The following is a 16,249-nucleotide window of genomic DNA, read 5'->3' on the forward strand; positions in this document are numbered from 1 at the left end:
GTTCTGGGAATTACAGCTCCAAACTTTCTAGAAGATGCCAAGTTCAGGGAAACTGAACTACATGAACATCTGTTATGTGCAGTATTTCCGAGAATTCTAAAACAGAATATTTCTACATTATGTGTTCTGCAAGATTCCATTATTTATTACATATTGTTTCATGGCCCAAATAAACTTTATAGCAGAAAACAATTAACTTTAAATAGCATAGTGATGATCTTAGAGCTTACTATCTAATATATTAAGAATACTTTCCTGAACACTATTTTTCCAGTATGAATATCCCAATTTTCTGTCATAGATACAATTATATTTCAGACAGGCAAGATTCATGAATGAAACCATGAGACTAATGTAGTATTTTCAAGGAACTTATTTGAAATATTCATGTATGTCAAATAAACTGTTTGAACTAAGTCCAGTTGTGTCAGTACAGCAGATAAAGGAAGTTTACTCCTATATCAAATCATTTAAATGTTGTGACTTTGTGGAAGAAATCTTCTGCCAGGATTCAGGAAGAAGGAAATCCATCATGAAATATTAGTTCAGATTTTCCCATATTCCTAACCAGGCATCCCCAACCTAGTCTCTTCTTAACGTGTGGCTACACTGACAGAAAATGACTATGCTGTAGTCTAACGCACTGTGAAGACACCAGATTGATGGAACATACTTTAATTTTTTAAAAGCCATTCAGCAAGACATTTTAAGAATGATTTTTCATACAGCATGAAAATCACTTAAATGTCTATCTACTACATAGTTAAATAAATGATTCATTAGACTCTGACCAGTAGTTTCCTAGGTGTTTCCTATTCTAAAGGGAAAGAAAGAAGAGAAAACCATACATAATTGATTCATGCAGTTTCAGATCTACCTGCTCTCTCTCCACTCTCCTCTTCTCTTCCTCTGCTCTCCTCCTTTCTTCTTCTTCCTTCCGCCTTTTTTCCAGCTCCTCCAATCGTTTTTTTTCTTCCTGTTCTCTCCTCCTTTGTTCCCGTTCTTGCTGTCTTCTAACTTCACGCTCTCTTCTCTGTTGCTGCATTTCAAATGACAATGGATATAAGTAATCTCTTTCTTTTATCAACCCATCAAATCAGGATGTAGAACCTATGGGTTCTACTGCCATGAGGCACTACCCAGCATGATCAGTGGACGGGCAATCCAGCATCGTTAAGGGGTGGTGGTAATCAAATTTGATTTTTCACTTGTGAGGATTATATGAATAATTTTAGAAATGTGCTTCTATAACTACAGTTGCTAATGTTTTAAATTGGCTGGCTATCATGTGGAAAAATGTGAATTCTGTGATTGTGTATATGAAATCACCAGATGCAGGGAAGCCACTGTAAATGCTTCCATGCACACAGTGCAGAACTGTAATCAGACACTTATTTCTAGCAATTTCCATGTAGCAGCTAAACTAAGAATTTCCCCCAGGCATTTGGGCTGGGGCATCAGCAAGCTCCGCTAGTGGATTGGTGGTTGATGTAATGTTTGGTTTCTTTCAACCTTGGTTATTTGTATTGCTGTTAATAGTTTTACTCTATTTGGTTTTTAACTTTTGTACACTACCCAGAATCACCTAAGACTACTTTAAAAGATATAAGTAGTTCATTTTACTCTGAAAACTGCAGTGCTCAAAGAGGCTTGTGGTGAAAACTATAAGTGCTTAACAACAAACCCTTCTTCAGAGTCAGGGACTTCTGCAAGGACATAGACTGAAACACAGAATAATCAGTTCCTTAAGGAAATGCTTTGCATTTGGGCGAATTAGTCTGTGCCCCATGGGTTAACTGGCATGTGATCTATAGAGACCACTGGAAAACAGACACAGAGAGATGAAAGACCTTCTGCTAAAAAAAACCTGAAACACTATTGGAAGATAACTGTGAACAGAATCAACAGCTAACCCTGCAACAAACTGTGATTCCTTTATCCTAGTAGAAAGAGGCAGCCAAAATTTCTATTCATAGAATCATGGAATATAAGGATTTGAATGCACCTTGTTCAAACCCCTTAGCTCATGAATCCACAATTACAGCTTGGGTCATGGAGGTGTTCCGATTTTCTCTGTCAAACTGAAAGGCCACCCAAATTCAACTGAATGAAGCAATTCATGTGGCTTCAAATTACTTCTGGCCAGTACAAAGGTTTCTCTCAGACTATTCATGTAGCACTAACTGATATTTCTCAGTCTGGAAGACCTTTGGCACGTGCTGAGTGTGGTCCAGGCTAGGTCCCCTTAATGTGCAGTGACAGCTGTCCCATAGCATTTTCCAAAACTAGATGGTAAGTATAATCCCAACTATTCTTAACAATGAACTCCATCCTGCCTTGCTACTAAGGTAACTGGTTGTTGTAGCTGGTTGAAGGATGCCCTCCTTGGGATTCTAGGGACAGGAAAGAGAGGAAGTACTTCTGAAAAGTAAGACCTGTTCTGCTGTAGAGTTCCTAAACATTTCCATCTCACACACTTCCATTTCCAGTTTCTGCATTCATTTCATGGCACCATCAGTTTATACTGAAGGGCCTTTACCATCAAAAGGAAGATCCTCTGCTAAAAGATGTGGTTCCTGGGATAGATCCAATGAGTGGGCCAAGCATAAAAATGAATGCAGTAACTTCTGCAAGGAGTTTGAAACTACAGTGCTTATTTGTTGCTTTGTCAAAGCTGACGTTTCTATAAGAAAAAACTACACTAACTTTTGCTTGTCCTGGTGAGAAAAAATGCCATATTTTACCAGGAAAAAGGATGGTATCTACTGTGCAGACTTGATTATTGGCAACCCTAAAAGAAAAAAAATGCTGCATTATATATCCTTCATCCCATTATATTCTCAGCCTTTTTTGTTAGACAGCAGCATATTCAGAATAGCCCTTATGCAGCCTCTATCAATACAGCTTGGCAAAGGTTACTGAAAAAAATGAAAGAATATTTATCATCCCATAGACAAGAGAGGAAAGGCAACTCTAACAGTGGCTTAAGAACAAGCGAGCTAAAATACCAAATCCTCTTTCACTAGTTGGAACTGTTTGAAGACCACACCTAAATCATTAGCTAAACAATAGTTGTTCAATATAAGGCCAATTTTCTTCAGTTGGAGAAAAGGTAGATTTATCTTAGACTGCTGGGTCTGGGTAAAAGAGAGCAGGATAATCCAAAACAAAACAAGCTTTTGTGTAATTCATAGTGGTTATTCTGTTGCTGCTTCTGAACCAGACAATTCAGAAGGTGCCAATATCAATAGATCAAGATTTACTTGAGGGCATAAGACACAGAAAACATTTGGCTAGTAGTATGACCTGATGTCAGAAAGTGGAGCTTTCTGAAACACAGAGGTATCTGCTGCCACCATGAATAAATCCTTAGGTAGTCGATGCAACAGCGAACAGTTCATAACATCTCAGTGATAGAAAAGCGATCTCCAGGACTGATGAGCTGGACAGCCAATAATTCAGATAGTTGGGGGTGGACCAATCTTGACAGATTACAATAGCACCAGAACCCCTTTCTGTGCAAGTCCACTGACATCAGAGAAGCAATGAAGAAGCCTCCATACCAAGATGGAAAGGATGGTACTTGAGCATCACAATCAGAGACTGCGGCAATAGAATGATCAACTTTGAGCAGCTGTAGAAAACTCCAGAAATTATTCTGCAGTGGGCAACCGTTCTGGCAGTGGATTTATAGAATTATTTTATGCAATGATACCTCTAAACAACATTCGACAAATGTCCCTTTCTGCTCTTGCATTTAGAACGGAAAGATAGGGATTGGCCTCAGCTTGGTGGCTTTGCTGGCATGGCCATGGTCAACATGCTGAGGAATGTGGCTTGAGAGGGTATAGTATGCACAACTACTAATTCTGTGGCTCTGCCCAAGCATATGAAACAACAGTCAAGAACAGCTTACTGGCACACCCAAATGCTAAATGAAGAGCTGCTGCTGTTCCACAGGAAAATAAGGTAAAATTTTCCAGAGATTTTGTTACCATGCATTTCACTGAGTAGGTATACTTTTAGAAATCAATTTTTCTCAGAAAGACACAAAAGGTATAGAAAGAAATTCTTCCAGTGCTGCTATTGCAAAAGTCAAAAGGAACTGAGAGGAAAAGCAGGAATGACATCCAAGAACAGGGACATTAGGTAATATGTTTCCCGCTGAAAAAGCTACTCAGCTATGGAATACTCCAAAAATGAGGTCGGCAGAGGCACAAAAGCCATATTTGATGTACAGAGTTCATCTTTTTAAAATTAGAAGTGGTTCTTAGTCCAGAGCCAAGCCATTCTTTATAAGTAACCTGCTTCATAATGAATGGAATATATTCCAAATACCCTGGGCCACTAGGAATGGATAAATCCAGGAGTGAAATAATAATTTATTGAATAATAGCATGATGGCACCTCATTAAAAAACCAAATCTAAATCTAACAGAGGATACATCAGAGTTATATTCTTTAAGTTGCTTATCTGAAACACGCTTTACATTACTATTTACGCTGCCAGATTAGTTTCTTTACAAAATCTATGCATTCAAAACATTTATATTAATACTAGCAATAGGCTTAAAAACACTTTATCTCAAATGATTGTAATGCATGCGTGTTCACGGCAGATTAAATGGAACACTGCACTTTCTCTCTGCATTTTGGGTTCTAATATTACCTAATTCTGATTTTGAAAACCCAAATCCCCCAGAACACATCACTGTGAGGAAAAAATCCCTTCTCAGAACTTAGCTTTCTCTGTGAATATATTTCTAGTCTACATACTATTAATAGAAGACCTCGAAGACATATAAAAACTAAACACATGGCTATTTCAAATAGCATGTATGTATATATGGCCTGTCTTTCAAGTGGTAATCACCTGGTGGATCTATTGAATATGATGCAAAATCAAAATTAAACATAAAGCGTAATCACCATATATCAGTAGATAAAGAAAGAAGAAAGACTTAATTAAAACATCATTAAAAAATCACCCTCTGAAAATCTTAATACACAAAAGATGCTTCAAAAGATATAAGAGTCAGTACCAGATATTCTTCCTTGGAACAGTTTTGAAAGCTGATGCAAAACAACTAAAAAAAGAGCCACTGAATTCTCCATATAACACCAATGCCACTACTATAATTCCCTGCACCAGCTTTGAACCAGAGTCCTGAGGTGCCCCATTTAGGGCTAGAAGTTGCTGCAACAGTAATGACTGTGCAGGCCATGTAATCTCCAGAGCCCGGGGAGTTTTTTTTTACCTACAAGAATCAGAAATTTGACACTTAAAATTGGAAGGAAAATTATTGGAGAGCTTGAGTGAAAGGAAACACATGAACTCTCTGAAAAATATAGTCCTTTTTCATTAACATTCCATTTTTTTAAAAACAGCTTTTAATCAAATTGGTTCCAAGTTTCTACTATCAGTTGCTGCTTTGCTCCGGGTTTACATTCTGACCAATATTCAATTTACAGTGGTGTTTATGAAACCATAATTAACCCCAATCCTATTATATGAGCTTTCTGTATTTAACTCCAAAACTTTATCAAATGACCAAATAACTTTATCAAATGACCATCTGTCCACCCACCTACCAGCAAACACACACAACCCCCACCCCCCAACACACCACTAACATTCACTAATTCATTAACGAACTCAAACTTGACAAGCTTTCTATGTTTCTTCAGGTTTACCTAACTACTTAGGTCTTTCTTTATAGCTTTGATAGGCTTTTCTAAATATAACGATTCCCTTCCACAGCAGTATCTTCCACTTAGTAAGCAATATGATTACTAGGTAATGATCCTGCTTTTAAAAAGAGATTATATCAGGCTTGTGAAATATGCATTTAGTCTGATGAAGGCTTCTGTCCTCTGAAGTAAAACTGAATTAATGATTCATACAGTAATTTTTTCAAAAGGTTCTTTTAACGATAATTATATTTCTCCCCCATCCAACAGAGATAAAGATCTGATTGCACTTGGAATGGAAGGATGTGTTTACTTCTGCTGTCTGATTCACAAGGAGATTCAGGGCTGAAAAGAGATGCAAGTAATTTCTGCTTTTTAAGAAAAAAGACAGGGGAAGAAAAACAGGCCTTGTGCTCTTTGTGCTAATAAATTTTGGTGAATTTTATATCTACCAGGTAGTATATATGCATGCCTAAATCTTCATAGGTACTCCTGAATTCTATCCTGTAAGAAATTTTAGGCCTTTTGACTCAGGTCAAATCATTTTTGTCCCACCACCTCCTATGTTTTTTAAACAGCTAGAAGTTTTCCCAAACTCAAAAATGTGGTAATTTTATTAAATTCTAATAACTGAATATAATAAAAGTATAATCTAACATTGCACACACATGAATGTCACGCTAGGAGCATATTATAACAGTTTCCTGCATTTGTATCTGCTTTTTTATCTCAAGGCATCCAAAATATGCCACACTGACATCTAAATACTTCTTAAAAAGTGCTAGCAACATTGTTTTATCCATCAATTTTCAGTACAACTATTTAATAACACCTGTCAAATTAATTTGGGATATGGAACAGGCTGAAAGTAAGGGGAAGCCATACTTAAAAGCTTTGTTATTACATCCCAATAATTTAAGTATTTAATGCATAAAATATATCTGCAATTCCAGCCTTGTAACATGAAATAGAAAATCCCATGCAAATACTCGAACCTGCTAATCAAAAAGGTAACTAAAGCCCCACTGAAAAAAGTACCCGAATGGACTTCATATCTTAAAAAAATAATTGTTTATGATTCCATTGTACTGTATTTTCCAAAACATGGTTAAACAATACAAAAGGCTATTTAAGGATACAGACCTCAAATGCCTTGATTTTTTTCAGTTTCTGATTCATGACCTTTTCTCTTCAAGCAAGTTAACCCTAGAAGGTACATTATTTTTAATACTACTGATATAATTTTTGCACAGAGTATCAGTTGAGGGAAAGGTGTTTGCAGATGGAAAGGGAATCATTAAACACCCATGTAATTTGGTCCTGTTTGTAGATTCTGAGCTTACTTTGGAATAATAAAGAAGTAATTGCATGCTATATTTAAGACAGTGATGTGCAATATACAGAATTTCAGTGCCAGAGTGTTCTGCTTTTTAACTGTAAGGCGTCAAACAAACTATCCCAAGGATAGTTTATAGTTTTGTCAACCAAGTATGAAACCCTTCTTATTCTGAATGATTTACCTTGGGAAAATGTAACATCCAGAAATGAAGTTACACGTAGCTTGATTCCTTAGGTAATAATTTTTCAAGAGTCACTGTATCAATTATCAATATAAGTTTAGCATTAGCTTTCATAATCTGTAAGCATTTTCAATAAAAAAAATTTCTTAGTCAAACCAATAGTGGGGCCAAACATAATTTGGGTTCAATAGATTTCAGCATCATCTCTTAATGGTTCACAATGTAGTGTCATAGACCATCTAGCACAGTGACATAAGTCAAGTGTTTTCAAGAATACATGTACCTGTTCTACACAGAATGGCTTAAGGTTTTCAATGTTTCAGAATACACAGAAACTCTTCTAATGACTGAAGGCTGATCATGAAATCAAAATATCACAGATATCATTGGAATGGTGTACACACTAAAGAGAGTATTCTATTTGTGGATTTATGTTCTTCTATTCTGGATATCAGCAAGAAGAATAAAATTCATTCTGTTGCATTAAAATCATGATGGTTTGGTAGGCAAACCTAGACATACTCTATAGCAGTATACAAATCACTTGAGTCACTTGTTGAGATGGGCAGCTATAGAAATCAATCAATCAATCAAATAAATAAATAAAATATCTAAAAAGCACCACTGCACGTGGGTGTGCATGTAATTTTTATTTTTAAAAACCCTGCAAACCACAGTAACTAAAGACTATGATTTAAGTAATGTGTACTGTGTATTTTCCTACTTGTACCTGGTGCTGGAAGGCAAGGAAGAGGTCCTCGTTCCTAGTCTTAATAAAACTGGATTTATTCAGACTGAGATTGTGACATTTCAAATGGACCAAAATAGTATCAGACCTTTAACATCCACAGACAGTTTGAAAATAAGGGCATATTCAAGTATTTTAAGTACTCTGATTAAAACTGTTGAAATAGCATCAGCACTATGAGTTTGTTCCTGTAGTACTTAGTTCAGTAACAACTGGATAGCAACATTACCAAATGAGGAGTCTGCAGGCAAAAATACTGTTTTTGTTTGTTTGTTTTTCAGCCTATTTATGCAAGACTACAAAGACAAGAATGAACATAAAGATCTTCCAGAAGATCATGGAAATAGCAAACCATTTAAGGAAGTCATTTGGCATACAGTAGACTGGAAATTATCACTAACTTTTTTCAGGGACCAATGTAGGGAAGCAAATATGAAATTGTATTATTTTAGATTAAACAATGAACAAATACGATCATTCTTACTGAAAGGGTTGTATAAAACTTATATAAGTATATACAGGTATGAAAAGCCCATGTACATATAATACAGGTAGTCCTCACTTAACAGCCACAATTGTGACCAGAATTTCAGTTGCTAAGCAAAGTGGTCATTAAGCAAATCTGAACCTATTTTATGACCTTTTGTGTGGCAGTTGTTAAGTGAATCACAGGTATCAAGTGAACCATGTTGCCATTAAGTAAATCACGTGGTTCCCAATTGATTTTGCTTGCCAGAAGCTGGCCAGGAAGGTTGAAAATGGCGATCACATGACCATGGGATGCTGTGATGATCATAAATGTGAACTGGTTGCCAAGCACCCAAACTGTGATCAAGTGATTGCAGGGACAGTGTGATGGTCATAAGTGTGAGGACCGGTCACAAGTCGGTTTTTCCAGCATAGTTGTAAGTCCAAGCCATCATTAAACAAATGGTTGTTAAGTGAGGACTACCTGTATTTTTGTTATTATCTTTCCTTTTTCTTTTGTCCATTCCTTTTCCTATTACTTTCTGTTCTGTTTGATTATGTAAATGCAGGCTAAAAAAAAGTTTTTAAAAAATGAATAACCCAGCTGCTACGCTATTTCGGGATTTTTTAAAACTGGAGTTATTGTTACTGCATGTCTAATTTTATTAGCTCATATCATACTGTCTACAACTTATATAACATCAGAAAATCATCACTAAACTTCATGCCTAAATTCAATCCTGCAGAAGGGGGTCTATAAAAAGACGCAAGCAAATCCTCCTCATTGGAATGAGGGTTTCTGTTGCTCCACTGAAGAATTCTGGCACTGCATGATAAATTCTGAAGTCTATATACAGCCATTTAATAGATTCCAAATTCATACCCTTTGGCTCTTCAACAAAAGGCAATTTAAAAAAAAGTGTGCCTTTTCAACCTTGGCCCATTTCTACCTCTTCTAGTCTCCTCCTTTGCTCTTTCTGCTGTTCAATGCGCTTTTGTCTCTCTGCCAGCAGCTGCCGCTTGTATTCCTCCTGCTCGCGTAGCTGCTGTTCCTGGAGCAGCTGTTGCCTCCGAAGAGCCTCAGAACGCTCCTTGTTTTCCTGCTGCAACCTCAGGAAGTCACGTCGGAGGGTAGATTCTCCAGGCACATTAACAATGGAACTGTGTGAGAAAAAAAAGGTTTAAATCTAAGCAAGTAACTAGAGAGAAGTTGGAAACTTTTTTTTTTTTACACCATCCTTGTTTTTCTTACAAACCCTAAAAGTACAGTTGCACTGTGGGACATTTGGCAGAGAAACAGAAGGAGGTCAAGTCAGCAGACATCAGACCCTGCTCAATTTTGTTTAGAAATCTGGACATTTTTCAAAACTTAGAAAAGGGTTACAGAGATACAGCTGACTGTTACTATTCTGTACAGCTGACTGTTACTATACTGTTACAATAACAGGTATTGATTCTGTAATACTGGGCAACTTCATGTTTTGAGCATTTATTGTGCCTCAAGGTAAGTTCTCAAGGTCAGGTGGGTCAAGATGTTCCTACTGAGCAATCGAAGATTTATTTTATTTCCTTACACTGGGACAATATAACAAATATTTTACATATTCTTATATAGGATGCTGCATGATAGATAATGAAGAACCTACACGTATTATTTTATACTGCCATTGTATGAACTACTTCAGGACAGCACTGTTCTAATTCCTGTGGTTAAGCAAATTAGACTACAACAAAGCTAATGAACTTCACAACATAGGGATTTATGCCATATATAAACTCTGTGCTCTGCTCTAAGCAGCTTTTGCAAATACAGTTACTTCCAGATAATTTTGCATGTTGGTTCAGATTATGGAAGTTAAAATGTAAGATATTATGTAAGAAGCACCAGACTGTCAAAGGCTCCTTGAAATAGTCAAATTATGGTTCTCACTGGCCCAACACCAAAATTACACTACCTTGGTTCTCCTTCTTGTTCAGGCACTTCCTCCTCCTCTTCTTCACTCCCACTATATTCATATTCTGTTTCATCTGATAGAAGTTGGGGGTAAACAGTCATGACAACAAATCTCTTAAAAGTTTAAAAACAGAACATGCAAATTCCATGCAAAAGCAATTTTGTCAATAAATAAGTCTTAAAAGCTTCCAGGAATCTTATCAGTTTAAAATCTATAAAGTGAAAAAGTGCTCTGATATGGTTTCCTAATGAACTTTAGAGAAACTGCCCAGAAACTCACACCAGTTATTTAAGCAACTATCATTAAAGTTCTATTGAGAGAAATTTTAAGAAGGCTTCACCTCTTCCAGGTCACTTGCATGACAGTGCTACCTCTCAGGCCCATCCATATAGCTGATATTAGATAGTCTGTGTCAAGCGAACTGAAAGCATATCTGCCCCTATTTAAATGTTACATAGGACAACTCTCTTGCTCACATAACACAGGGGACTGAAAACTAGGATCTTCATACAGACAATCCTCACTTAACAACCACAATTGGATCAGAATTTCAGTTGCTAAGCGAAGTGGTCATTAAGCAAATCCAGCTCAATTTTATGGCCTTTTTTGCAGCAATCTTTAAGTGAATCACTGAAGGTGTTAAGCAAACCATGTGGTTGTTAAGTGAATCATGCAGTTCCCCATTGATTTTGCTTGCCAGAAGCCAGCCGAGAAGGTCAAAAATGGCAATCACATGACTGCGGGATGCTGCCACAGTCATAAATGCAAACTGGTTGCCAAGCACCCAAATCATGATCACATGACTGCAGGGGATGCTGCAATGGATATAAGTGTGAGAACCAGTCATAAGTCAGTTTTTGCAGCACCGTCTTAACTATGAACCATCACTAAATGAATGGTTGTTAAGTGAGGACTACCTGTATGCAAAGCATTAGTTCAGATACATCCATCAGGTTTTTTACCCCCTATATAAACAGCAAACTTCCATGCCAAATAGTTTTCACAATTCCTTTTCCTTTTCCAAAGTAGTCTGCTGTGGTGCTAGAAGTGAGGCTGGGTGGAAAAAACCACTTATCAGAAATCATATCCATCTATACATTATATATAATCTCACACATACAGATTATCTTTGATAGCATATAATCAGTTTACTATATAGTAGCCATTATAATGTTGCATAGTTTACAGTTTAGAAAAATTCTTCTGAAGTTGCCAATTCTGACTTGACTTTTACATTTTTCTTACAGATTTCCTTTCTCTCTTCCTTTTGTTCCAGTCTATGCTGTAAGAGAACTGCTGTCTTTTATTGTTTAATTAATTAATTAGTATATAATGAATATAGTCTTCAAAAAAACCCAAATTCTATGTATGCAGAAATGTGGTTCAACTTTCAAATATAAAACATACCTTTCTCTCCTCTCTTCTTCCTGGTTCTGTCTATATGATCTTTAAGCTGGATTCTAACTTGTCTTTCATTTGGCTGATCACGTATAAATGGATGTTTTAACAGCTGCTCTGTAGAAGGTCGTTGCATATAATTTTTTACTAAACAGCCTTCTATAAAGCTAAAGAACTTTTTTGACCTGAGCAAAAATAAATCATATATATTTTAGTTATTTGGGAAAGTATGGATTTATTCATTAAGAATCCTATACATGCTAAAAACTGGCAGGGTCTAAGCAACAAACACATTTTGTTAATTCACAAACTGAATGCAGGGTGCATTATTTCATATATTATAGCAAGTTAGGTTTATGTCTATAGGGGAATAAATACTTCTGTGAGAACTAAAAAATACTAATTCATTTGTTATCTTGGCATTAAATGCTAACAGTATTCTTAAAGTAAAAGCCCAACCTTTCAAAGGAAATAATGAATGTTTGGTTCAAATGAAAGTAGTTTCTGGAAAGAAGTAATTTTATCATGAGCCTCAATTAGTATTAGTGACCAATTAGTACACAGATGTTGTTATATATTAGAACTTTCCCCCCAAAACTGAAGAATTTAATTTAATTTTTTAAAAGAAGAAGAACTATATTTAAATTAATGTTTACAAAGTTTAGAATAGCCACCAGTACAGTCCATATGCCTGAACTCCGAACACTTTCTTATAATCGACAAAGGAATATGAATGTAATGTGTCAAGAGAAGGTAATCTTAATTATGCTGAAATCCACTTCCTTTGTCAGGTCCTTGGAGATATTTCTTACAGTACTGAGAAATAAAATGTAGTTATTTGTGGAAAAGCAGGCTGCTTGGCAAAATTGGGTCTCTCTTGAGGCTGGGTCAATCTAATTGGGCATGGTTTAAAAAAGAACCCGTGAATTAATTTTGTGAGTAGAATAGTCATATATGTGTATTCACATGATAAGTTGGCATGTCCCTAAATGTCAGAATGTGTTCAAGCAATAGACATGCAGCAAATGAATTAATTATCTTCCAAATATTGGAAAAATCAGCCCTCTATCAGAAAGAAAATTCTACTAGTTCAGCTACACTGTTTTCATTGTGCTTGTACATTACTGTATAAATTATGTTATTTTACATCCCATTCTAGGCAAGTGCATATATGTCTACAAAATCATTACTATATGATGGTTACTGCAAGTAGTGTTTGCTTACTAATCAAACAGAATTCTTATGTTAAAGAGCAGCATAATAGCTAAGTACAACTCCTTTGAAAAGATTACCATTTTTTGCACTAACTTATTCAAGCTAGAGTGCTTGACTAGAATATTACCAACCTTTCAACTCTCTGCTCAAACTGATTAAATATACTGCTCACAGTCTTAAAGAAAAAGAAGGATCTAAACTTGGCATCTGAGTATTTTACAGCGAACTTTTTTTCATTTCAGCCTTTAAATTAATTCACACTATTTCTAATATAAGATTTAAAAATCAGCAAAGTCTTACTTGTTGTCATGACTATGTTTCACCAACAATTCTGTGTTTAATTTCCCAGTGAGAATTAATGTGGCAATTTGTATATAAGCAGCTGTACTATAAAAACATGCTAGCAGACTTAACAATTTTCTTTCAGCTGGAAAGAAGAGTAACTACGCTTTATCTCATTTGCAATTATGACAGTGAAAGCTTCACAAATTTTAACAAAGCAATGTTCAGGCTAAGAATCAGTGATATTGTTGTTCTGTTTACCATATTTTAGGTCAGAAATTCAGAGAGTTTGCACTAAGAAGTTATACTGAATGAACTATCTGTTACCTTAATAATAATTTGTTTTTGTCATTATAAATGAAAGTTATTGCTGTGAATAAATATGACATGGTCTCCTGGTTAAGATATTGGCTAGAAGCAAGGAGACTAGATTCTTGTCCACTCTCATCTACAGGCCCTTGCTTTGTACCAGCCATTCATTCTTTCTCCATTAGATCTAACCTGCCCTGCCCTGGGATCCTGGAGGTATGCAGAAGAGAAATAAATGTATGTGTGTGCACACGTGTGTGTGATGGAACATGTGTATCTTCATATCCATTTCTGAATCTATGTTTAGATCCACTGGTACAGAAATGTGATTTTATCTCCCTGTAAATTACTTTTTAGGTCAGTGTAAAGAAAGCTTTGCCCTGTGAAAGAAACTGCTATGACAAAATCAGAGAAAAAAACCCATCAACAAACACCACGTACCATTTCTTGGATTTTAGCCGTGGAGGAGGATTTCTGGGAATAAGAAACAGGGCTCTCATTGGATGCATATCACAAAGGGCTAAAAAATAAAAAGAAAAGTTGCACAGTTGATTCTCAGTTTTATCATATATTGAATTATATCTACAGTACATGCCTTTAGCAATGTAAAACAGGCAACAGTGGGATTATTAGAAACACTAAACATTGTAAAAATGATTGTCCTGACAAACTGTTGATCAAAGAGAGGATAGAATCGTATTTCCACGGAGAGACATGCTGTGATTCCTGAGGAACCACCTGTTCCATAACATGCCTAAGAGTAAGTATAACAATTACCTCTTCACATAGCCCCTGGAAATTAGAGACCAAATACTCATTTCCTTTGCAAAATGGCATATAAGGGATTTGTCATCTGCAGTATGCTCTGTGACATTCTATACACACTAAATATTGAGTCTGCTAATAGCATAAAATCAGAAGTCTAGTAGCTCCTTTTCCAACCAACACATTTTAGTCAGAGGCATAAGCTTTTGGAAGCTTCAGCTCACTTCATCAGATGGACATCACCATCAAACTCACATACATAAAACATTTCAGGCAACCTCACAAGGTCTCAACACACACAATGGTTTTTTAACACAATTGTTAATTCGTAAGGTAACTGTAATCTCTCTCACATGTAACATACATCTGCATAACCAACCTATCTTCCCCTCCCTTCCTCTCCCACCTCACCCAATTTAAATGCATCTGATGAAGTGAGCTGCAGCTCATGAAAGTTCATGCCTTTTAATAAAATCTGTTTGTTGGAAAGGTGCTATCTCATCTACCTACCTAACCTACCTACCTACCTATCAAATTTGTATAGCCACCCATCTCACAGAAAAGCAACTTACAGAGAAGATTCCTAACCTTTTGCCACAATGGGCTAACATGGCCCTCCTCCCACAATGTCTAATAGCGTAACTGTCTCAGAATCAAAGGCCTCGTCAGAAAGTGTACATGGACTTAATACTGATTCAGTAATTCTGTACTGCAAGATTTGCTCTATTGCTTGGTTTCTACTGGCTTAGCACAATCACTGCAAAGTGATGCTTTGGCACAGCTGCCTAATAAATTTGAATTTCTATCTATCTATCTATCTATCTATTTAAATTTATGTCACCGCCCATCTCCCCCAATGTATTTTAGATTTTGTATTTTAGCTGCCTTAAGAGTGGAAAGATCATTGTATCCCAAATATTCCAAGGGTAAATTTAGATTACAAACAGTAAGTCAAATAATAGGTTGCCTTTCTGAAATCAGACAAATGAGGACAGATACGTATCACTTACGGGGAGCGCCTTCTGCCATCTCAATGGCCGTAATGCCGCATGACCAAAGGTCACTCTACAAAGTGAGACCATATGTTAGCAAACACATTATCCACTTTTCTCTCACTCAGTTATAGCTCTTATACATTACATAGGAAAGATCGGAATTACAAAAAACCCACTGTTTTTAAATAGTTCCATTTTTTACAATTTGTCACTGCAGAAATAACATGCATTATTTATCCATGCATGCATTAAAAACTAAAGTAACTTATGAAGGACACTGTCTAGCATCTTTGCAGATGCAGTCGCTTCCACTTCAAAGTTTATATTTCATTTTTTACAAATAACGCAAATATTTGTATTCACCTTTTCATACACATTTCCTATGTATCTGGAGGGGGGGAAAAAACTTTTCTAACCATGGATGTAACATTTCTGTAAATTCTGTATCTCCCAAAAGCTTTCTGCTATATTTTGCTAGCTACTTTTTCTGAAGTTCTGAATATGCAATTACTTAGAAACCAAAACCAAACTGATGGGCGTTGCATCAACAGGAAAGCAAAGATTGTGCAAAATTAAACTACTAGGACATGTAGTGTACTGTAAAAAAACACCCAAGAACACTACTATAAAAAGCTCATGAATCTTTGCTTATTCTATTCCAAACAAAATGTAAAAATAAATTTCAGAGTATGGGATTCAAGAATGTGGACATGCTGTTTCTCAGTAGTCTACTAAGTTTTTAACTAGCAATTCTCCTAGAACATGAACTCTGTTAAAAAAAAAGTCTGAAGATGATTATCAGGTCTGAAATAATGCAAACTCTCTTATTTCCAGTGCAGACATAGCCAATAATAGAACACACTTTGAGGACCAGGATCGACTCGCTTAACGGCAATGAGCAAA

At 36.1% G+C, this 16,249-nt stretch overlaps 1 protein-coding gene across 4 annotated transcripts in view; it reads right to left on the reverse strand.

Annotated features, from left to right (window-relative positions):
- MAP4K4 (mitogen-activated protein kinase kinase kinase kinase 4) overlaps positions 1-16,249 on the reverse strand; it is a 155,503-nt gene that overhangs the window by 36,568 nt on the left and 102,686 nt on the right. For all 4 annotated transcript variants that reach the window (XM_063304945.1, XM_063304944.1, XM_063304942.1 and 1 more), the window contains exons 8-13: positions 15,362-15,416; positions 14,028-14,106; positions 11,790-11,965; positions 10,383-10,455; positions 9,378-9,588; positions 878-1,039 (exon numbers count right to left, since the gene is read on the reverse strand). In XM_063304945.1, coding sequence (XP_063161015.1) covers positions 878-1,039; positions 9,378-9,588; positions 10,383-10,455; positions 11,790-11,965; positions 14,028-14,106; positions 15,362-15,416 — 756 coding nt within the window. The remainder of the gene's footprint in view (positions 1-877; positions 1,040-9,377; positions 9,589-10,382; positions 10,456-11,789; positions 11,966-14,027; positions 14,107-15,361; positions 15,417-16,249) is intronic.

The sequence above is a fragment of the Candoia aspera genome, chromosome 5 (assembly GCF_035149785.1).
Source record: "Candoia aspera isolate rCanAsp1 chromosome 5, rCanAsp1.hap2, whole genome shotgun sequence".
NCBI lineage: Eukaryota > Metazoa > Chordata > Lepidosauria > Squamata > Boidae > Candoia > Candoia aspera.